At 38.4% G+C, this 24,812-nt stretch overlaps 1 protein-coding gene across 1 annotated transcript; it reads right to left on the reverse strand.

The window, feature by feature from the left end:
* Nucleotides 1–1,035: 1,035 nt before the first annotated feature.
* LOC117972963 (glucose 1,6-bisphosphate synthase-like) lies at nt 1,036–23,640 on the reverse strand. Its single transcript, XM_034923567.2, has 14 exons — nt 22,860–23,640; nt 16,366–16,533; nt 13,777–13,883; nt 12,123–12,207; nt 11,009–11,092; nt 10,251–10,444; nt 9,967–10,156; nt 9,572–9,669; nt 8,782–8,962; nt 8,443–8,536; nt 6,981–7,110; nt 6,477–6,666; nt 5,325–5,458; nt 1,036–4,754 (listed from the first exon to the last, which is right to left on the reverse strand). Exons 1-14 carry the CDS (start codon nt 22,959–22,961, stop codon nt 4,652–4,654), a joined length of 1,860 nt encoding a protein of 619 aa, XP_034779458.2. The 5' UTR covers nt 22,962–23,640; the 3' UTR covers nt 1,036–4,651.
* Nucleotides 23,641–24,812: the final 1,172 nt, after the last annotated feature.

Consider the following 24,812-nt stretch of genomic DNA (forward strand, 5'->3'; position numbering starts at 1 on the left):
ACAAGCTTAATTTAATTAGAAAATAAATAAGTGCCATTTAAAAATTGTCTCGGTGTCAAATCTGCATCCCACAAACCTCCCTTCAGTAGATACTGGAGCCCAGCTTTTAAAACTGTTGAGGTTTTAATCCATCTGTCAAGGCTCTTCATATGTAATGTTCAATACTAAAGTACAGCAACATTAAACTTTAATTTGAAATTTAACACAGAGTGCTCCTAAGTAATGTTTTTGTTCAATAATACATTTTCCTGAATACCAGGACACCCTATTTATAATTGTCTTATTTTTATTCTGGGGGGGGGGATTTCCACAATTACATGAAAGGAAACAAAAACGCCATGTTGTAAAACAAGAAGAAAAAAAAAACAGTGGTTCATACAGGAGATCTCCATCTCTTGTAACTGTCCGCATTTTCAGCTACTATTTCTCAATATACAGAACCCCACCCATCAAAACAACAAAACTGTCTGCACACCTTTGTGTCAGACTACATTTAGGGTGCAATTCATAGCTGTAATTAATCTTTAAAACATACAGAACTTACTCAGCTCTGTTGTAAACATTAATACCACTTAGCATTCCATGTATTTGCAATAGACGAGGCAGAGTCACCTGTAAGAAACTGAAAACCACCTCTGACACACAATAGAGCCGTGCAACCTGTTCTGTCTCTCACGGGAGTAATATAACATTGCACAATCCATGGCAGTTTCTCTTACAGGGCATATAAAAAAGGAATGATTTTTTTTTTGTTTGTTTGTTTTTTTTTTTTTAGGCTTTATCCCAGAGCAAAAATAAATGTTCAAACACAAAAGATACCTGAAAAGCAACACAGCAAAAAAAATAAATAAAAAAACCAACTACAACAAACATGTATTTCTGAGCCAACAATGAGGTAACATGACAATGAGGTAACATAACAGAGAAGCAGATAAAAAGCGAAGCTCTTCCTCCGCTTTTGGAATTGTGCGCACAGTTCAAGCATTAGAAAATACAGCAACCCCCCCCCCACCACCACCCCCCCACCACCCCCCATCCCCTACAGCTGCGTTCATCTCTGCTGTGTAATTAGAAACGTTCTTTTTTTACCGAAGGTGTTTCTTTTATTATTATTTGTAGTGGTTTTATTAAGAGATGTGAAAGCTTTACTTTTTATATTTTTACACAGCTACAGGCTGTTTTTACCTCAACCTCCTACACAGAACAGTGATTGTCCAGGCTTTTTTTTCCATAAGCCTTTCTATTCAACTAGCCAAAGCCTCAGACTGTCATTATAAATCTACTAATTATTTTTATGTGCAGTATATTTTAAATACGTCTTTATCCGTGTTTTGGAACAAATTAGCAAATGGTTTATTTCAAAAGGCAGGTTACTTGACCCAAGCATAACTTCTGCCTTGATAGTGCATTGTATTTTTAAAGCAGGTAGCCCACCGTTTGTTATACCCTGTTTTATAGTCATGCATGCAGCCTGGTACATTCTTTAAATTCATGTAAACAACAATGCTTAAGCTTCATTTAGAAACTCTACTTCGCGCCAAGGCCAGTAGCAATTTGATCAATCATTATCAATATAAAAATATATAATCTTGAAGGTATTTTCCCTCCAGTCAGCCTTTTATCCTCTTAACACAGAGTGCTCCTAAGTAATGTTTTTGTTCAATAATACATTTTCCTGAATACCAGGACACCCTATTTATAATTGTCTTATTTTTATTCTGGGGGGGGGGATTTCCACAATTACATGAAAGGAAACAAAAACGCCATGTTGTAAAACAAGAAGAAAAAAAAAACAGTGGTTCATACAGGAGATCTCCATCTCTTGTAACTGTCCACATTTTCAGCTACAATTTCTCAATATACAGAACCCCACCCATCAAAACAACAAAACTGTCTGCACACCTTTGTGTCAGACTACATTTAGGGTGCAATTCATAGCTGTAATTAATCTTTAAAACATACAGAACTTACTCAGCTCTGTTGTAAACATTAATGCCACTTAGCATTCCATGTATTTGCAATAGACGAGGCAGAGTCACCTGTAAGAAACTGAAAACCACCTCTGACACACAATAGAGCCGTGCAACCTGTTCTGTCTCTCACGGGAGTAATATAACATTGCACAATCCAAGGCAGTTTCTCTTACAGGGCATATAAAAAAAGGAATGATTTTTTTTTTGTTTGTTTGGTTTTTTTTTTTTAGGCTTTATCCCAGAGCAAAAATAAATGTTCAAACACAAATGATACCTGAAAAGCAACAAAAATAAAAAAACCAACAACAAACATGTATTTCTGAGCCAACAACGAGGTAACATGACAATGAGGTAACATAACAGAGAAGCAGATAAAAAGCGAAGCTCTTCCTCCGCTTTTGGAATTGTGCGCACAGTTCAAGCATTAGAAAATACAGCAACCCCCCCCCCGCAGCAGCCCATCCCCTACAGCTGCGTTAATCTCTGCTGTGTAATTAGAAACGTTCTTTTTTTACCGAAGGTGTTTCTTTTATTATTATTTGTCGTGGTTTTATTAAGAGATGTGAAAGCTTTAATTTTTATATTTTTACACAGCTACAGGCTGTTTTTACCTCAACCTCCTACACAGAACAGTGATTGTCCAGGCTTTTTTTTCCATAAGCCTTTCTATTCAATTAGCCAAAGCCTCAGACTGTCATTATAAATCTACTAATTATTTTTATGTGCAGTATATTTTAAATACGCCTTTATCCGTGTTTTGGAACAAATTAGCAAATGGTTTATTTCAAAAGGCAGGTTACTTGACCCGAGCATAACTTCTGCCTTGATAGTGCATTGTATCTTTAAAGCAGGTAGCCCACCGTTTGTTAAACCCTGTTTTATAGTCATGCATGCAGCCTGGTACATTCTTTAAATTCATGTAAACAACAATGCTTAAGCTTCATTTAGAAACTCTACTTCGCGCCAAGGCCAGTAGCAATTTGATCAATCATTCGCGCCAAGACCAGTAGCAATTTGATCAATCATTATCAATATAAAAATATATAATCTTGAAGGTATTTTCCCTCCAGTCAGCTTTTATCCTCTGTAACCTCATCTGTCACCCCCAATAATCAGAAAAGAAGGTGCTTTTGAAATTTAATGCACAAGAATACAGCTCAAGACACCTTCCTTCCCGCTGCTAATGTTTATATTTAGACTCACGCTCACAACACCCACCCACACAGTACAATCAATAGTCTTTTAAAATCATTAGGCCTACATCTTCCAAGGCGACATGTAAAGAAAGGCATTTAGGCGCCATATTGTCAACCTCTGCACATATTTTATAACCACAGTTTTTTTTTTCTGTCCCCAATGCAGCCAGAACTTGCTAAGCTTACAGTCTATCTTGTAACGCATTTCAAACAGCAAAGGCAAGACCAGTCATTGTCTTTATAAAAGTAAGCCAGCATGACCTTGTGATCTGCCACTTTGAATGGTGAATCTAGCATAAACAACATGTCTGTCAGACAACTAGAACAAAAAGCAGCTCCTGAGCGCATAGTTAGGACTATTTTTTTCACGGTAAAAAATTGCTTACTTCACAGTATTTCACTGTCTAAAAATAGGGTTAAGCATAATATTTATTAAACCAGAACAAAATAGCATTGTCACTTCAAAATTGATCATTTTCTCTAGAGTTATTCTACAACAGCCGCTCCTAAATATTTAAATAATTTCCTCATAAAAAACAGTAAATGCTAAATTGCAGAATATTTCGTTTATGTCCACCTTTTGAAAAGACATTAGGGTTAAGCATAATATTTATTAAACCAGAACAAAATAGCATTGTCGCTTCAAAATTGATCATTTTCTCTAGAGTTATTCTACAACAGCTGCTGCTAAATATTCAAATTATTAGCTGAATCAAAACAATGATTACCAAACCACTCAGAACAATATCAAGCATAACAAAAAGGCGCAGGGCAGTAAAAACAAACTATATGTAATTGGAAGCTACTTACTCCAAGCCTTTCCATTAGGAGCCCATACTCAGTTATATCCACTAGTGCGGACGAAACCAAACTAGGCTAATAACTTAACAGCACAGAGACCTCACAGAAGGCGGCAGTATCCTTTATGTTCTTGTAACATGTCTGTAAACTGTTGTCATGTCGTAGTAGGCAAGTGGTCACTTGACAGACAGCCAGATGAACATGTTCACATCCAGCACGTGTAGAGTGCCTATGTATTATTTTCTCCCTCAGCTCACAGAGATTTCCCAACGGTGAAATGAGCTGTTCTAAAGGTTAAGAGCCCACCCCTGAACCAAAACGTATTTTACAGCCTCCGACAAAAAAAGATGCTGCCTGTAAACATAGATGCATTACCTGTAACATTATACTATAGCTGTGACTATAAATCGCAGTAAAGGATTGTCCCCTGTACAAGGTTCTTCCTATTATGTTTCAAATCCCCATAAATGTTTGTTTATTGTGAAAGCCAAGTTGAATTTTAATATGCTGTAATGTATGTGGCGCTCTACACTTAATAGGCTTGATGTGATTAATGCATTACATACTAAAAGTGCAATGGTATATACTAGTGTGCAGTGAAGCATCCAACACGTCAATGCGACATTCCTTCATGCGCTCCTGAATGGGAATGTGTGAAGGAGCGTGTAAATGAATGTGCTTCTAGACGGAACGCCGGATCAGTTTGTTCTTGTCCGGCTCAAGAAACTCTTCAACCAGGACATGGATCAGCTTCTGAAGTTCCTCTTTCAGACAAGCGGGGTCGCTTAAAAAGAGCAAAAATCAGAAACACAAAGTTATGCCCACCTCCAAAGAAACAACATGTAAGTGGTGAATCCACATGCCAAAGTGGTACATGATTGCATTAGATTATGTTAAGATTAGCTCTTGTATTTTCTGTACTATCATGCTCTACCTTTTTTGTGGCACATGATATACCTAGCATTATACTGTGTGTACACTTGTGTATCACCACATGCTCATGTCATTTTTCCCCACCACCACAACACCCATAAGAATACATATTCTTAATAAAATTTGGCTTTATAGCTGGAGACATTCCAAGTCAAAATGATATAGCCCATGGTTAAAGTTTGCGACTGCGGATTGTTGTCAAGGAGTATCCACACACAATATTCAAAGACTGAAACAACTTAAACAATTTGGTGGATTCATCATTTTCCTGCAGTTCCTGAAGACAATGTACTACTAGTTTGAACAGGGTAACTGTAATGGGAATCTTTTGGAATGCTGAATTAGCTGAAGTCTTTTTTTCTGGTCATCTGCTTAGTACTGTGGAGTATTACTCTGTGTAAAAGGATGCTCCAGCACTAACCTCTGTCCTGGAGCAGCACGTAACTCAGCATAGTACTTGATCTTGGGTTCTGTGCCACTTGTCCTCAGAGTTGCAACACATCCATTCTGGAAAGTGAAGGTGACCATCTGGCTGTTTTTAGTCACAGGAAGCACCTGCACCAGTGAAAGTTTTGTAAAGGTGACTGTAATGTTAAGCTCTGCATTATAAATGATGTTCTAAACTGGCTTCACCTTTTTGAGGAGGGGGGACGGGGACTTGAACATAGCTCAGAAATGTACATAAACAAATTCCCTTATACATTAGAAAAATCCTTACGAAATACTGTCATGTTTTTAATTATAAAATCACACCAGAAATCAACTAAATCACAGTGCAGTATTTGCCAGCATTCCAGTACCTCTTATCCTGTGTACAGATGTCATTCTGTGCATAGAACTTCCAATGTTCCAAAATAAAAAAAATAAATAAAAAAAAACCCACACACATACCCTTTGGTACCTATTAGCTTCACTGTTTAAATTTGGATGAATTTTATATATGTTTCTCCAAAAGAGAATATTACCGAAATCGCTTTAAAAACACACGTTTCTCCGGTTGCACTTTTGCCACCACCTATGGAATGAGAGATGCCCTACACCAGGCATACTCATTTATAATGTAGGAATTTGCTGCCACTCAGTAGTTGGGGTGGGTTTAAAGTATTCAGAATGAATCAATGCTAGATACAAGTCAGGAAGGGACACAGCCAACTGCACTGGCAAAAGTATATATATTTTTTTTTCTAGTAGGTTTTTTAATTTTTTAAATGGGAAAGGGGTGAAGTCAGCGTGAATTGAGTAACCATTTCCAGTTTATTGGCTATACACCAATTTCATTTTTTTGTATCTGGGGTGTTTTCTCATTTAAAAACTAAAAATCAGAAGCCCTAAATATAACACACACTTTGTGCACCACCTGCATATACAACGTGCATGACAGAGCTGCCTTGGTGTACATCTTTGCACACTTGTAGCACGCAACCTGTATATAGCATGCAGACATTCTAATAAAACTTGTACAAGCGTGCACAGTATTGTTTTAATGACAGGGTGAGATTCACAATTCAAAATACACCAGGGCTGCTTCTAGACAGGGATGACGAACCTTCGAACTGTGCTGAAATATACTTACACATTTCTGACCAGGTTGGCTGCTGTCGTACCCCGTGGTGACGTCCCTGGTGTGGACGATACTGTATCCTCCACAGGACCTTGGGTATTCCCTCTCGCCTCCAAAGTTGCGAAGACGGTCAAATATTCTTTTGATTGTCGGAAGGTGTTGGCAGATTAAATAGGAAGTCTTTGAAATGTGGAAGCCATAGCTGCAGGGCAGGGGAGGTACATAGATATGAATCAGTTCAGACATTTTGCCACTCTGATGTCTTAACACACTAACAGGCTGAGCAATAATAGTTTTGCACGATATGCTCTAGTCATCGTTCTGCAGACACTCAGACCCCAGGCCACGTTTCAGAACCATTCATCCTCACTACATTACATACTTACGTAAGAACTTTCTATCTTCTGATATTATGGTCAATATGGTGCATATGAAAAATGAGCTCCCTAAATTTACTTTTCAATAGAGATCCCAAAAAGGTTAAATAATGTATCTTTCTAGAAGGTTTTGACTCACGTTTCATATATTTTTGAAAGCTGTTGGGACAACGTAAGGTTCCTGGTCTCTAAATAGGCTGCCATTTCTGCCATCACAACGGCAGCACTCACCCCATCTTTATCAAGGACTGAAGTACCACACATGAATCCTGGGGTAGAGAAACAAATCCAAAGAATATTTAACATGTCAGGGTAGAAAATTAAAACGTGTGTATTATTAGCAGTCAATTGCTGTAACGTTTACTTAACATCAGAGCTGTTCAAACCTTTAGGCTAAAAGAGCCATACCAGAGAGTTCTTATAAAACTATAGAAAGTTTAGTTTACTAAAAAGGGATTTAAAAACTCCAGTAGTCTTCAGTGTATTAAACAAGCTGCAAGTTTAACACGCAGCATCAATGAGCTGAATTGCAGCTGCCCTCGCTTCTACCCAAGGGTACACATTGTCTCTGCAGTCTTTTCAAACCCAGTAAAAGCCTTAAACAGCAGACTTCAAAAAACAGCCAAATTGTGGAGCTCAAGCGCCATCTACTGGACATCGACTGAAATCCGTAAATGGTTAGACAGCACCTCCATGTCCTTGATAATAGTGGCTGTATTGTTACCTGCTGCAGTATTCCAATATGCCACAGTCTAGACTCTTAAAACAGACCCCTACGGTATTTGGGATGGCGATTTTTGGCAAACACGAACCAACTTTTTAAACGATGCATGGCGAAAAAGAAAAATGCCACCTCTTTAAGGTACTGGAAGCTAATAAAATCAGGTTAGTGAATTGTATCTTGAACAAAGCTGTTCACTATGCTTGTCTCAAATGCATGGCGAAAAAGAAAAATGCCACCTCTTTAAGGTACTGGAAGCTAATAAAATCAGGTTAGTGAATTGTATCTTGAACAAAGCTGTTCACTATGCTTGTCTCAAATCACAGGAAACAATTTAATAGACACGAACACACACAAACACACAGACTTTTCAATCTCTTGAGGCATCCAAACCAGCTCCAAAAAAGTCTTCTACAGACTTACCCGACTAAGATCCAGTAAAAGGAGAGCAAATTAAATCACTGCAGTCGACGAACTGCTCAACTCACTAGAGGCATCATGGGATCCCAATGCGTCACATAAAAAAATTATTAAATGCCGGCACAAGCCCTAGTGGCTAGTTATTGAATAAACTCCGCCTCTTCAAACCACAGTCTCAGTATCAAGTGTAGGGTATTAAAAAAAATGAAGAATATATTTAAATGTATTCAAGTCAACAAACAAATTATTTGCTAAAAATATGGTATATGATATTGTCTTCTATGAAATAAAATACATTTTAATAAATAAAACACATCTGCAAACTATCCCTTCCCACACAAACAATATACTGTATAACACCTACTCTTAGGACTGATCCAGAACAGTACAGACTGAATAAATGCCAATATGATTATTGTTACAATCGCTTTCGATATATAGGATTAAAAAACAAACATACCGATAGACTCCTCAAATGCAAACAATACTTCATTTCCATTGTCCATTAACTCTTTGATTCTGTTTCCAATCCATTTGAAACCTGGTAATGTTTCCTGTAAAAAAAAAAAAATGACATTAAATTAAATAAATGAAAAAAAGGTTTATCATTATCAAGTATATCATTATCAACTTTTAAAAGGGCAGAACAGCATCAAAAAATAAACCATGGCAAAAGTGTAGCAGAGATAACCCTAGACATAGCCGTCTGGCTTTCTGTGTTGACTAACCTACAGTTTAGATTAAAACAAGCAAGATTAGGGATGCCCCTTTTCAATTCTAAAAACCAACAGGACTGTACCACAAAGTGAAACCCCTCCTGCTGTGCGATGGTCTGCAGGATTTTGGAAGAGACTGTAGTTGCCAGCATGTGAACTCTCTTGATGTCAGCTGCGTCTGGGTGCTTTTCCTTCCAGCAGGCCAAGAGCCACCAGCCGAGGAGTGCTGCCAACTCATTACCCGTGAACACTTTCCAACGACCACTGGAAACCAAGCAGCACAAACAGCCACATTAGAGTCTTTGTAAAACAGACAACCAAAGCAATGTTCCTTTGCAGATTTCTGTGAAGAACAGAAAGTAGAAGCCTAAAGCCAACAAACGCATGGGAAGAATTGTGTCCAAAATTGCCCCAGGTTTTACCATGCGTCTTTAGTATATGTGAACCTTTACAAAAGATGAATGGACTAAACTAAAGTGTGAGCTGGTAATTCATTTCAATGTAAAAATAGTAATGGCTAAAACTGCTACGAAATGTTAGGAGGTGGATGAGAATCAGCCACCTTTATAATAAAAAGAAGCTCTGCTTGATGTACTTTTCAATTATTACTTTCCAGATAGCCCCTTCTCTGTGTTCTGACACTGGAAGCAGTTTTTGTACTTTTTATGATAATATGGACATCGACTCACTACTCTATGGCCAAAGGTTTTTGGTTATAACTTAGACAATGAAGTCAACCGGAAGCCATAACTGTAGTGCAACTCCAAATCACACACACACTGTATACCTATATCTAAGGCTACTTTAGATGACCATACCGTCCATACAAAATGAAACCACAAAGATTTGCAAAAAACAAATCTGAGCACTTACTTCTCATACTGCTCTGCTACTGCCAATCTGTCAGCATCTGGGTCTGTTGCTAAGACAACCCTGGCACCCTCTTTCTCTGCCAGTCTAAGTGCCAGCTCCTTAGAAAATAAAACAGGAGGCAAGAGGATAATGGGTACCTCTGGACTGTTTTAAATTAAAAGACTATTTTATGCTAGCTTCGCTGGCCTGAGTTATGTCATGTTCTTTGGAAACCATGTAATATTCTGACCTTTCAACTCTGTTTCATGGTATAGTATAGAAACAGGTTGCAGTCAAGACAGTTGAAATGTCACAATATCGCATATCTACATGCCCTTTAAGAATTTCATTTTGAAAATGTATTTCAGATGTTTTTTATGCTGAACAAAAGAACAGGAAAAGGTAAGAGTCCTCACCAAGACTGACTCGCCTTCCTCAGGATTGGGGCAACGGACCGTAGAAAAGTCAGGATCTGGGTCCTTCTGCTCTTGAACTGGAATAGGGGGTGCAAACCCAAATGCTTTGAAGGCCAGCTGCACATAGTCGTGCCCAACTCCATGAAAAGCTGTGTGCACAAACCTTAAAGAGGTCTTTGCATTGAGATCTCTAAAAAGAAATATAAGAAATAAAAAAAGATTGCGAATCATGGAAGAAATTTAAAAAAATATCCTTGCAAAATGAAGATTTTTTTTTTTTGTACCTGTGAAAACATATAACTTTTAAGTCTTCCATGTAGCTTTTGCAGATTTCATCCAGGGGATCACTCCTCAGAGGACTACCATCAGCTATGTTCTCATTCCAGGATCCATCCCAAGGCTCTACACTCTCTTCTATACATTTCAGGATCTCTTTGTCATGAGGAGAGGTTATCTGAGAGCCATTCTCCCAGTACACCTATAATAGTAATAATATTTAGGTTGCAGTCAGTGGCCCTTGAAGAAAGAATATGAAACAGAAGGTTACGTTAAAAGCTCCTACGTGAACCTTAGTTAAAACTTAGCACCAAGGTTACAAACAAGTTTTAACCCCAGAGCATCCATTTAGTTTTTTAGTATCCACCCCAGTTCTGTAACAAGCAATGCTTTACTGGGAGAACTCCATCCCTCATAGTACTCAGACAGAAGACACTGGTCTGCCCAGTCATTATATCTCAAGACAAACAAGGCTCTATGGGATCAACCTGGCCACCACCTTGAGTCAAGGCAATTTAACCTACAATGCAGTGAAATCAGTTATGCACAGCATGCATGGCAGACCCGGGTTCCTCAGGAGATCTCCCAGGATTTTATGCACTCTGGTATAAAATAAGATCCCCAATCAAAAGAAAATACACATTTTAGGAACAGGCAGACATAGTTCATGCCATGTGTACAGCTCTCACGCAGTTCTTGAAAAACACATATGCAATACTGCTGCTAAGAAATTGCTCATCATCTCAAAAGAAGAGAGAAGGTTCACCTTGTACCCATTGTCCTGTTTTGGGTTATGTGACGCTGTGATCATCACACCTGCAGTAGCTTTCATCTGCTTCACCGCATAGGGCTGCAAACAAATGAGAAACAGCAAAATGGTACATATGAAAACCTCAATATTTGCACATTTGCACATGCAAAAATTCCAAGTGGAGCTTTGAGAGTAAAGCAATCTCATTTGACAGCAACAGCTCTAAAACCCAAGTGCTAACTACTAAGATTTAGCTTGAATATTCAGATTTGTTAAGAAGCAGTTAAGATGCATTTAACAAGGGGATTCGTCCACATTGAGAGCATTTCCCTGTGTTTTCTGCGTTTATAATGTCATCTAACTAACTTAATCAAGAATAGTTGTATGCCTTAGATTATAATGCAATTAGTGTGAACTCTTCCTAAATTCTAAAATACTAACATAGGGCCAGATTTATGAAGATATTTTCTTGAAAGTTCTATTTACCCTATTTTTTGTGAAAGGGAAAAAAACTGTTAATGTTACAAATCTGATAAAAGGCAACTAAGAAAACTTTGTTAGATAGACTTTCCCTAAAGGCTAGGAGTTCAGAAATATGAGCATATACTGCTGGCAGAGCCTATTTATTCCCCAGCAGGATCTATACATGTCCAACTGAATACCCCCTGTAGAGGCAGCCAGTCAGTGACAGAGTGCTCCATTTAGATCACAGACAGTGCGGACATGCCAGGAAGTAAAGCTGTGCCCCACAAATCCAAAGGGTGTCTGCTATGCACCAACCACTGCAACATCAAAAATTAAAAGAGCAACACTGAAAGAGACAAAATCATGTCAGACTGCGAGCAGCAGTTGAAATGTCCTCATCTAGAACACAGGCCTTCACCTTCACCTCGCACCAAGGAAGCTATACTGAATGCAGCACTATTGCCAACACTATGGCTGCTGAATTTAAGTACATGTGGGCTCATTACCAAATGTCCTTCACGGACTCTCAAAAGACCGTACATCATAATAAATAAAATAGAGGACTTGCTGATCTTTCAGCTAACTACGAAAGGTGCTGTACATTTGTATTTTGTGTTGTGCTTCATTAAATAAATTGAACTTGAAATGTGTGTATATTACTTACCACAAATGGTGTAGGAACATATGTGGAGAACAGATAGACAGGGACGCCTTTAGAAAGAAGAACGGCAGCTGCAAGCTTTGCTAGCCTGATAAAAAAAAATGGAGAGATAAAGTTAAGCACCCTCTAAAAAGTACAATTATGAACTTTCAGCACAATTTTGCAAAAATCCTACTAATTAGTTTCAGTGACTTATGCCGAGGTCACACAAACATTATATAGGGTATACCTGAGTTAACTGCTGCTGCTGTTAGGAGCTTTATTACTCCCAAGTCAAGAGGACAAACATTTCAAATGCAGAGTCTCCTACTGCAGTGCGTCACACAGCACTGCTATACTTCAAAGCACATATACAAGTTGTTATAAGCAGCCATTATGTCAGGCTGAATTATTAGACAGAGAAACAGTCCCCGGTCATTTTGCTGATTTGGGCGAGCCACCGCCAATGCAAAGCTCCCTGTGGAATCCCCTGCAAAGATCCGCGACTTCACACAGCCAGGATGTGAATCTGCACTCCACTGACCGTACGGCTTATCCTGCAAACCACAAGCCACTCAGGGATCCTTCGCTGCATGGAAGAAATCCAAACTATCCACCGAAAAACTGAAGTAATCACAGATAATGTCTGAAACTTGCACTGCAAGTGATACTGTGAACTGTAAACAGAATTTTGTCTTTGTCAGCACAATCTGGCTTAAGCATGATAACCTGATAATATTCATGTGCCACATTTTCTCAAATGACAAGAGATGGATTACAGTAAAGGAAAAGTTAGTGTGTGGGCAGATTTAGTTGGATCTTCTCTCTCCAATGCTCATACAGTATATATGCACATTCAGCTATCATGGCATGCAAAATAAGCAAACACAAAATCATGGTTATCCATGTTGAACAGCAGCGACACCTAGGCTCAACAGAATGAAGCATCGATGTCAGTTTCATTCCAGCGGTTTAATTCTCTGGGTGACCCATTGGAATGCCTCTAACCAGGTCAGTATGGTGAACAGAGTTACAGGCACTGCTCTGAATGGACAGAGCCACATCACAACAACCTGAACCATCACATTAACTAGTATTGAAACGGTCTAAAATGTTTCAAGATAAACAACTTCCTAGGATACAAATATCTTCCTCTGTCCTGTTCTAATAAAATCTATACAACTAATTTAATGCATCGTGGACCTCATTTTAGAAAATAGATATCTACGCAATGACACATCTTTTTTTTGCGATTAATTTTGCTGCTCACGCCTCAAGCCTGCCCTGGACGGACAACCATGCCTCACTGTCCATGGCCTTGGACTCAAAAGTGACAGTGGACCTCAGACCTAATGGAGGGCTTTTTTAAAAGGTGCACTGTGGTGGTGAAATGTAAAGTGAAACTTGCTCAGCCAGCCTGTTCCACACACACCCATCAACTTTGCCTAACCTGTTGATAAAATTAAGTCATTGGATGGTGGGTTTGGACAACTCAAGATCATCATTTAACGCATTTCACTGGGGGGGGGGGGGAGGATAAATTTTAATCCAGATTTTATCTTCTGATGGGCCATTTCCATGAAATGCTCCAGTTACTGGAGTTTATGAAAAACAGAATTTGAAAACTCTTCCGTAGGACATACAATTGCTGGAGATGAATACAAGTACAGTGCTGTACCTTTCGCTGCTGCAGCTGATGGCGGCTTGCCCACGTGTGTCGTACCCGATCACAAAGCCTCTTCTCTTCAAGTCAGGGAAACACTTCTCCAGGTACCGATACATACCCTGGATTCAACAAAGTGAAAACAGTCATCTAGCTTTAAAAATAACTTCAGTTTTAGACTGTGTGTGACCCATGACTCAAGATCCAATTAATAGAAAAATAGAGAGAGAGAGAGAGATTACACATGTATAGCCACCAGGTGTCTCAATTCTTCACATAAAATGTATACCACAGAAAAAAAAACCTGAGATTTGAAATTTACAGTATCCAACTTTGCATTGTCAAATAGGATAGCCATCAGGTGGCAACTATATCAGCTGTTAGTATTGATTCAGAATGATCAAACTTGAACTCACAAACTCTCATACAATAGCGATAGTTTATAATGCATCAATGATCGGGCATAATGAAAGCAGTCAGGCTTAAAACCCCCAGGATGAATTATTTTTTTCCAGGATGAAAATATACTGTATGTATTGAAATTGAGAAATGCAACTACAGCGTGTAAACTAAACTAATCTAGTAGAAAACACCCCTACCGGTAACAGTAGGGTACCCTTATCCCTGGCTGTTTATTGCATGCTTCAAAGGTTATAGCAGACAGTCTAAACACAGAACTGCTTACAGATGCTGAATAGATCACAAGAGTAGGAATTATTTGAGAATAGGAACAGAATAATAATAATAATAATAATAATAATTCAGGAAAATCAAGAGCTTTGCATTGCCAAAAAGAGATCAAAACAGTGCCTCCATTTTATCTGCAGCAGAACATCAGCACGAGACACTGCAGTCCTGCAGTGCGATACCTGAATGTGAAACGCGCTGCAGTGCTGGTGTCTCCTGACAGCTAGCTAACACGTCAATGCAGTCAAACCGAGACAGCTTGTCTAAAGACAGCAGCTTTATTTGCAACATAAAATGTACAGTTGTAGTTTTTATATATACACAGTGCTCATCCTTTATAACGCTATAGTGGAGAGCCATGGTGACAAGACCGTGCTATTTGTGTTCCGCCTTACAACGAGTTACTGTACTGGCATTATGGAGCAAATGGGAGCCACGACCCTACCGTGTTATAAACGATTCTGCACTGTAACGAGGCGTGTTATAACGGGTGAGCACTGTATGTATATATACAGTGCCTTGCAAAAGTATTCAGACCCCTGACCAATCCTCTCATATTACTGAATTAGAAATAATAGTTGAAATTGGGATGCAAAGCTGGTACATACTTACCCCAAAAGACTTCAAGCTGTTATTGCAGCGAAAGGTGGCTCTACCAAATATGAATGTGTGGGGGTTGAATACTTATGCAAGCAAGATATTTCAGTTTTTTTATTTTTCTTAAAAATATTTCCCAACATAAAACCAATGTCACCTTACAATAATTGATTTTGAGTTTCAGTGTTTTAAAATAAAATATCAAACAGAACGGAATTTCAATGTACCATTTGTAATTCAGTAATATGAGAGAATTGGTCAGGGGTCTAAATACTTTTTCAAGGCACTGTGTATATATATATATATATATATATATATATATATATATATATATATATATAAATGCTAATTCAAAAGTATTCATACCCTTTGATGCTACGATAGTATTATCTACAAGGTGCTATACATTTCAATATTATAATATAGAACCGAATTCTAGAAAAGTCTAGAAAATGCTAGATTGTAGGTGAACATTCTTAGAGTATAAAAGGGTTAGGCATAGGATGATTGCTGTCATTACCAGTAAGTCAATATGGGAAAAAGTAAAGATCTATATGAAGACCTTAGGTAGAAAATGATTTATTGTCATAAAGCTGGAGAAGGATAACAAGAAGATTTCCAAGCATTTGAGTATCCCAATTTCAACTATTATTTCTATTATCAAGAAGTACAAGACTCATATACACACACACACACACACACACACACACACACACACACACACACACACACACACCATGAATATAATACTTGGCTATCTTTACATCACCTTTTTATTAAAAATACAAATCAGCATTAGTTGCTAAGCAACCAAAATTTAAAACTGAATTTCAGTTTTAGCATGATGCAATGCAATCAAACATTTTTGGCAACAAAGTACATTTTGCAAGGCAACAACTATAGGCCAATAAAGCATTGTAAAAAATTAATTAATTAATTAATTAATTAATTAATTAATTAATTAATTAATTAATTAATTAATAAATAAAATAAGCTATTATTCAGATCTGAATTTAAAAATATTTCCATCTAAAGATAATATATATTAAAAAATCGAACAATCAAGTACCCATACTCTGTGCAGTCTTGTTGATCCTGATGTAAGCTGGACTCTTTACTTCAGGCTAGTATAAATGAAACCGAAAGAGGAAATGATCTTTTGTGTCAGCAAGTTAATACTGGGAGGTTTACCCAGTCCAAACTAGTAATTTAGAAGCATCAAGGAAAACATGAGCCACCACCTTTACAAAACTAGACTGTCCATCCAGTTTCAGAGGTTCACTTCACCACCCAAGTGGAAAGAGTTCTGAAAAGACTGACCTGTGTGGACTGGATGACTGTGAGATCATTGATGAGGGAGAAGCCTGCCCCCATAGCGGCCCGCAGCCCTGATGTCCCGAAGGTCATCCTGCAGCAGAGCCGCTCACGGAGCTCCGTCTTCTTGCCCTCCTTCACCAGTTCCTCAATCTGCGCCCTCGTCTTGGGATTCTGCGTGCAAAGTTAAGGAACAGCTCTTTAACAAGATTAAGAGTGCGTCAGTGGTTAATTTGTGCCAGGGCTCATCCCCGGCACCTCTTGGCTTGACAAGGCACCTCTTCAGCTAGTTAAAAATGTCATGAAGTGTTTCGCTCGCAAATGCGTTTTCTTAATTCTCAACAGTCCGCTGCTGGTGACATTTAATTACTTTACAATTTCAGCTACGTGCCGTAAAGATGACACTGGCTGCAAAAGAAAGACTGCGACCCTAGTGTCGTTTTTTTATACACAAATAAGCTTACTTGCTTTGAAAAACGTCTTGAACAATACAAGCAGATTCTTACACTACTTGGCTTGATTGAATGAGTAGTACACAACTTCAATATGAAAGATGAACATTAATTTCAATAAACAGCAAGTTTTTTATGAAAAAAAAATTGTTGTAGCCTACATCACTATAGTAAAAACTGGCTTGTGTTATTTTTAAACCACTACTTCCGATTATTACTACTGCTTAATAACAGGAACAACATGTTACTTAGGGTTGTTGTTGTTGAAATTAAACGCGTTCATGCCTTAACTTCCCCTATTCAAATAAATACAAAAAAAAAAATACAAAAACAATAGCAACGGTCTGGTTCTCTCTAGCCTAAATTGAATTATTATTATTATTTTACTTTTTATTTTATTTTTTTTTCCCCCAATCTCCACAAACTGCGGGTTCTGTTGCATTCACAGCACTAATAATGTTAGATATAGCCAGATATTACAGTGCGGACCATGGGCCAAACCAATGTTTGTGTAGGGTTTTTTGTTTGTTTGTTTGTTTGTTTGTTTGTTTGTTTGTTTTAATCAGTGTCAGCCTCCTGGAGTCATCTGACTGCCTTTCCACTTTTTATTTCATTTTAAACCAAACACAATAATAGTGCATATACACAGAGGAAAAAAAGTGGACGGGCAAAATACAGTCGTCGCCCCCCCCCCCGTTAACTATTTTTCTGCACATTATTTATTTATTATTTATTAGCCAACGCCCTTATCCAGGGCGACTTACAATTGTTACAAGATATCACATTATTTTTACATACAATTACCCATTTATACAGTTGGGATTTTACTGGAGCAATCTAGGTAAAGTACCTTGCTCAAGGGTACAGCAGCAGTGTCCCCCACCTGGGATTGAACCCACGACCCTCCAGTCAAGAGTCCAGAGCCCTAACCACTACTCCACACTGCTGCTCCATACTACTACTTTGTATGTGATGTAGAATATGTTATTGTAAAATCTAACACTAGTACATGCTCTTTCAAATAAACGTGTTATGATTTTGAATGTGCGGTTCTTAAGGACGGTATTATGGTCATTGCCTGCGCCCCGGCACCTTTCTTTACAAATGAAGCGCAGGAGTGCATGAACCTTGTGGGTAAACACATACAGCTGGGTTTCACAGAATTCTGGACAACCTTTTAAGGGTAACATTAGGCAGGAATCTATAACAGGTTAACCCACTTTGTACTGTGTCATTATGTTATGCTGCTATGTTTACTGTACACTGCCCTATTCTAAGCATGAGGCATCGTAAACATGTACAAAAGAAAATGTTTAAAAGTGTAAAATCCCTGTCTGCTGCTTATATGACTGATCTACAAGTACTTGCAATCGCAGTCTGTGGTCTCTGGAATGTTAGGCATTGTTCCCTAACTCTACGGAAAATCGAAACAGATTTTGGTAAACATTCATCTGCTTACTGTACAAAATCATGTGCTTGGAATATTTTGTCACCTGATTTTAGAAATATTGATGATTTTTGTACTTTTCAACAAGCCATTTTAAAAGTATTTTAGTTTTGTTTGTGATGGTTTCATGCTCCAACCATCAGGGAGTCCCTGCCAACAAGGTGATTGCATCTCTGGAGGACTAGTCCTGAATAAATAACTTCTAATTAATAAATATATAACAGTCAGAAAATAATAAATCATCAAATCCAGGGTATGGAACCAAAGATACAGCAGTGCCATTGGGTACTTGCTCAGCAGGGGACTCTTAAAAAGCACTCAGTTGTCCTTTAGAGTCCTGAGATCTAGCGAGGCATGGGTGGTTCCACCTCACTGTGCCACAGCAACCCATACTGGGTAAGCACCAGACAAGGCCAGGCAGTAAAACTGAATCCATGCACCTCACATACTGCCTGGGTTTGCTGCTTGAAAAGAGGGAACTGTCCAGACAGCAGGGACGGAGGTCCCATCTTTAGTCCTCCTGGGTCAGTGTGTGGGTTACACTGGTGACATTGGGGAGATAACCCATTTTAGAACAAACAATTAATTGTCTATTCAAAAAGCAATCACAGTGCAGGTTTCATGGGACGAGAGAGTGATCTTACTGTTTAATAATTCAAATGAAAACTGACTCTTGAAAGAGAAAGAAGAGTAAAAGGTCACACTGGGAATTACATTTCTATTCCATCCCTGTAGGATAAACAAATTCAGTTCTGGAAGCTACAAAGAAGGTTAATGCTGCACAGAACAGAATGCATTTCTCCTCTTCTCCTATTGCTGTCTATTCAAATACGTCTCCTGCTACTGCTGTAGGCATTTTACCTTTGTTTAAGAAAACTCCACAAAGCCTCTTCATAACATTACAATACCGTTGCATTCAGCGGATTGGGTAGCCCTCCGCGGTACAGAGAACTACAAATGAGTCACCTTTTCATTTGATATTTATTGCCAGTAGCACACAGCCTCCTCCAATGGTTACCAAACGTCTTATCTGATAACATGGGATGTACCCAACAAAATGTTCAAGGACACACTGCTGTGCAAGTAGCTAATATGCATTCAACAGAATATTCAAGAACACCCCGCTATGCAATGGAAAAACACAACCCAAGCATCTCCTGGCCTCGAGCAAACTAAACCAATTTCAACTGTCTGTGGAATTTTACCCACTATATCAATACATTTTCACATACATTCCCCCCTTTTGCTGTTCCTTGTATAGAATGTACAAACTACAGCAGTTAATACACCCCCCACATTTCCTGCAAAAGAACTATACACTCGTTCCATCATCTTACTGCAAGTGTTTTCTCACGTGTGTCCAAGGCCACTCTTATCTATATTAACATGCTGTGCCTGCATATCTGGATCAGGGTCGACGTCAAAAACATTTAGATACACCAGCTAACCACAATTTGTGTCAGCATTTTTCCACTTGTATACATAGAATTAATACAGACATGATTTTAAATCGATTATCCAGACACATAATTACAGTTAAGCCTCCTGACAACAGAATCTCTTCATGGTAATTAATACATATCATTATTGCCTACATCAAAACCTTGTAGTAACCCTCCATGCCCCATCCTGAAGCCTGTCTGCAAACTGACATGTAGGCACTTAAACTTTATTGGTGAGTGAAAAAATTTGAAATATTTGGCTGTAGCAGAAGGCAGTTTGTTCGCCGAAGGGCTGGAGAGCGGTACACGAATGAGTGTCTGCAGGCAACAGTGAAGCATGGTGGAGGTTCCTTGCAAGTTTGGGGCTGCATTTCTGCAAATGGAGTTGGGGATTTGGTCAGAATTAATGGTTTCCTCAATGCTGAGAAGTACAGGCAGATACTTATCCATCATGCAACACCATCAGGGAGGCATCTGATTGGCCCCAAATTTATTCTGCAGCATGACAACGACCCCAAACATACAGCGAAAGTCATTAAGAACTATCTTCAGCATAAAGAAGAACAAGGAGTCCTGGAAGTGATGGTATGGCCCCCACAGAGCCCTGATCTCAACATCATCGAGTCTGTCTGGGATTACATGAAGAGAGAGAAGCAACTGAGGCTGCCTAAATCCACAGAAGAACTGTGGTTAGTTCTCCAAGATGTTTGGGCCAACCTACCTGCCGAGTTCCTTCAATAACTGTGTGCAAGTGTACCTAGAAGAATTGATGCTGTTTTGAAGGCAAAGGGTGGTCACACCAAATATTGATTTGATGTAGATTTTTCTTCTGTTCACTCACTTTGCATTTTGTTAATTGATAAATATAAACTATTAACATGTCTATTTTTGAAAGCATTCTTACTTTACAGCATTTTTTCACACCTGCCTAAAACTTTTGCACAGTACTGTATATTTCATGTATTGTCAGAACAAATGGTCATAACAAACAGCAGTGGGCAATTCAGTCTCTCTGCATGTGGTTCCTTCGCACTGGGGCATTTTGGTTTAGGTATGTAAAAGATGGCTTATATTCAGCACAGGGTGGACAAAATTATTCACACATTTTAACCCTCCTCACACTGCCTAATAAAAAGTGAAAGTAAAAGCTGTTTCCTGACCTACACCCTTCAATGATTTTTATTTTATTTTTGACAAGGAGCGTCCCTGCTTGTGTGCCAACACAAACTGTTATCTAGAATATTAACAGAAAGTGATCATACAGCACTGTCGTGACAGCAGTGCATCTAACACAACCAACACAGAGGCTAAACCTCGCCCCCGGCAAAACTATTGACACTCAGAGAGTATGCCTATGTGATCACCTAAATTATACAGTCATCTGCCCTTATCTGTCTGGATACCCTGAAACCCCAATACAAGGGGATAACACAGGCACCTACACATAGGAGCACTGAAACTTTATTTTCAAGTAATATTTAGCATACAGAATGTTTTCAAATTGCTCTGGTAGAAATATGTGACTGTTACTCACAATGGCCACCTCTAAATGCTTTTCAGGACTGAATTGACTGAACTACAGTATGATCCTGATACCTTCCCACATTTTATTGACCAAGAAAAAATAAAATTCTATTAAATCGAATGTATAGTTTAGATCATAAATCTAGTTGTCCGTTTTCAAATTTCCAACCAAAAATACATTGTTTATATACAGTACACAATAATACAATGGCGCCGAATTTTGCTTTCTGATTGGAATCTGGAACTGCAGGTACAGGGCTGCTATTAATTATTCTTCTCCAATCGCAAGAACTCAACTGCCAAACAACATCTTACAGTCAGAATCTGATAAACAGTTTTGACATTTAGAAACACAGAGGTCAGCCAGCTCCCAAGTCTAACTCTGGGTTCCTCCCTGGGAACAGAAAACATACTTCAAGCAAAACTAGAGGGAGCATTAAAACTGAATACAGTGAAGTGTATTACATTGCAGGAAACAGTCAAGCAGAATGTGCTTTGGGTAAAAGCCACCATATTGCTGGGGTACCATTTGCAGAGAAGCCAAGGTGGGTACTTACTGTAGTACAGTAGTTGAGGATCAAGAGCGACACAACTAACAAAGCTGGTATGTTAAAATTCAATAAGAGTACAACAGATAGCCTGCAAAGATGCCTGGAGACACTCTGTAAAACAATACCACTGAGACCCACGAACAAGTCTGTACAGTATTGTTGCCACCTGCAGTGCTGACAAAACACCATGGATGACTCCTATTACAGTCTGAGCAATAGGGTTGTTGGTACCCAGACATGTACTTGGGCATTGTCTCTTTTTTGTTGTGGTTGGATGGCTGGCTAGACAACAAATACAGTATGTGTGTTGTCAACACCATTCTACAGCAGTACCCCTGTGGACTACCAAGTCTGGTTAATCTGTTTAGTAAGCAAACTCACGGGAACATGCATTCTGCCCGTCTGGACAGGAAGTAAACCATCATTAAAACTTGTTAATAGTTAAGTATCTGTAATCTCTTGTACAATAATAAACATCATAAAGGCCAGTCGTGCATAAGTTTAATTTAATTGGTGACTTAGACATTTGAATTTTACATCATACCCAAGAGCTTAACAGTGCAGCAGTCCATAATGTTGTGTTTCTTAACCAACTTCCTCCTGCAGAACCCAGACTGCTGCAATCTGACATATGTTGACAGGCTGGTTTCGTGTACTCTAGAGACTGTGAAATGTACTGTTTTAATGAGCAGTCGCTAATTATATAAAAATTTAATTTAAAACTTGCTTTTGCATGATACTATATTATTTCGTGCTGGGCAGGAATCGTGTTTCAGGTGTTAATTGCTTGGAACAAACTCATGTATTATTTACTGTGTGAGGTAAGGTAACATAAGCGCATGAAACTTGAAAGGGGCTAGTAGTATTCTTAAATTCCAGTAATCCTGGTGCATAGGGAAAAAAAACCTGCAGCTCAGCACGAATGTTTGAATTTTTATGTCGTCAATGTGGGTCAAATTACCAATATGTCCACACCCTACTAGTAAAAACACATTTACATGTAATTGGTAAGAGATAAATTTTGTAGTTCTAGGTCACTTTTTTAACTAGATATTTTTAAGTCGCCAACAACATACACACTCACCTTATCCCAGGTTATCCACTGCCAAATCGCTTTATCCAGCTGGGAATCCCCAGTGACGTGAGAGACCAGGTTAGCGTTTACATCCTCGCCACAATCACCCATGGTTAAAGATTCCCTTGTTAATTATGTTAAATACCTTTTTTTTGTTTTTCTCCCTTCTTAATCCCACCCCACGATCTACTGCTGGCAAAATAAATAAACAGCCGAAGCATTCATCAATTGAACTTGACTGGAGAGTGTTATCTTCACAAAATTGAGATAGGTACTGTGACGGTATATCCTAGTTTAACGAGCGGTCAATAATAAATTACAAAAACTCATCATTTCCGTGGAATTAATACACTACAACATAACATGTTTTTATCCTGTAATGTTAGGCTCTGCAACATTTGATATTACAAAGTAAAATCCTAGCTATGCTTTAAAATATGACAGCTATGCAAGCTAGTAGTACTTCCCAAACAAAACGTTACTCAAATAATGTAAATTATATCAACTACCGCCGGTATCCTACCACTCGAACTATTTTATATATTTATAAGAACAATAAATATCAACCAACTATGTCTGTTTTAACATTTAATACTGCACCTAACAATAACTAAACCCCAAACTTCCCAATACAACCCCAGCCTGTCAACTGTCTAACCAGAAATCCTATGCTTAGCTCTACGCTGCTTGTGTCCCTGCAGAATGTTTCTAGATAGGCGGTGCTATTTACGCTGGGAGCTGTAGTTCTTAATCTTACAAACTTCGCTTTCAAACAGACACGCCATTAGGCAGAGAAAAACTACAACCCCCCACAATGCCGCAGTAGGGACGAGATCTCTGCCATGACGCATTAATATTGCAAATGTACAGGCTCTGGCTTCCCCTTTCCATCATTTAATAGCACATTATATGTATTATTCAAACCAGTCTGGTACAAACCGTTCCTGGGAAATTATAATAGTATAGTTTGTTAACTATGATGGCACAACACCCTTTCTATTAAACCAAGGCAAAGTTAAATAAATGTTCTCATTAATCACCAACTGTCAAGAAAAAAAGACCGAACAATTGGTTAGAAATCTATTTGTGGTAAACACCTCCGCTAATAATAATAAAAAGAAGGTAGAAGTTATCAAATGTGCTGCATGAACAGCAGCAAATAAGAAACAAAGGTAGTAATTGTCAGCTGAAATTAATGTTTTGAATTCAGGCTTCCAAAAAGCGCTACAATAAAAATGTTAGTCTTGCAAATGTAAACCGTCATTGTTAAACCTACAGCAATGTTAAACCTACATTGATAAATGATAACTGCCTTTTATTTGCTTAGTTTTGTATGTACTGGTTTGACATTTGTACAATAATAAAATATGAAAGCTGTGCAAATTTGTTAGGTGTATATCAAATTGTTGGTTTGAGATTATCTGACCACATTTGGAGAACAATAACAACCAGCATGTCTAGCTTGGTAACTAGTGAAAGCTTTTAATGGTGACTTGTGCTCATGGTTTGATAAGAGTGTCTGAGTAATACTCTGGAGCAAACTAGTGTCCTTTCATTTATTCTACAAACCCCAGCTGGCACAGAATTGCTTTTTATTTTTTTTATTTTTTTTATTTGGAAACTGGCAGATTTCCATTTGAAAAAGCAGGGATAATGAATGACTACAGTAACTTGTACAATGCATAATGTAAGAGATCAGGCTAAAGGTTATCACATGCAAATAACAATTCCCTGAATATCTACAGGGGGGGCAATATCAGACAAAGAAATGGTGCGGTTGAAGTCAGACGACTGATTGTAAGCATGTTAAATTATGAATAAATAACAGTGAACTGATTGTGTGGGTTATCAGTTGCTTGGCAGTGGCAACAGTAGTTATCTGGTTTAACTCTTTCGTGCATGGTGACCTCATAATGGGGACAGATAGAAAAAAACTCTCTTCTAGTCTTTATACAGGGACAT

This window comes from Acipenser ruthenus, chromosome 9 (genome assembly GCF_902713425.1).
Source record: "Acipenser ruthenus chromosome 9, fAciRut3.2 maternal haplotype, whole genome shotgun sequence".
Lineage (NCBI taxonomy): Eukaryota > Metazoa > Chordata > Actinopteri > Acipenseriformes > Acipenseridae > Acipenser > Acipenser ruthenus.

What these genes read in the sequence shown, in the direction of transcription:
- LOC117972963 (XM_034923567.2), bottom strand. Translation starts at nt 22,961, where the DNA reads ATGGGTGATTGTGGCGAGGATGTAAACGCTAACCTGGTCTCTCACGTC. An exon ending in GCCAACCTGGTCAGAAATGT is followed by an intron (nt 5,459 to 6,476) that starts GTAAGTATATTT and finishes TCACTGGTGCAG; the next exon opens with GTGCTTCCTGTGACTAAAAA. An exon ending in CGTGCTGCTCCAGGACAGAG is followed by an intron (nt 4,755 to 5,324) that starts GTTAGTGCTGGA and finishes GCTCTTTTTAAG; the next exon opens with CGACCCCGCTTGTCTGAAAG.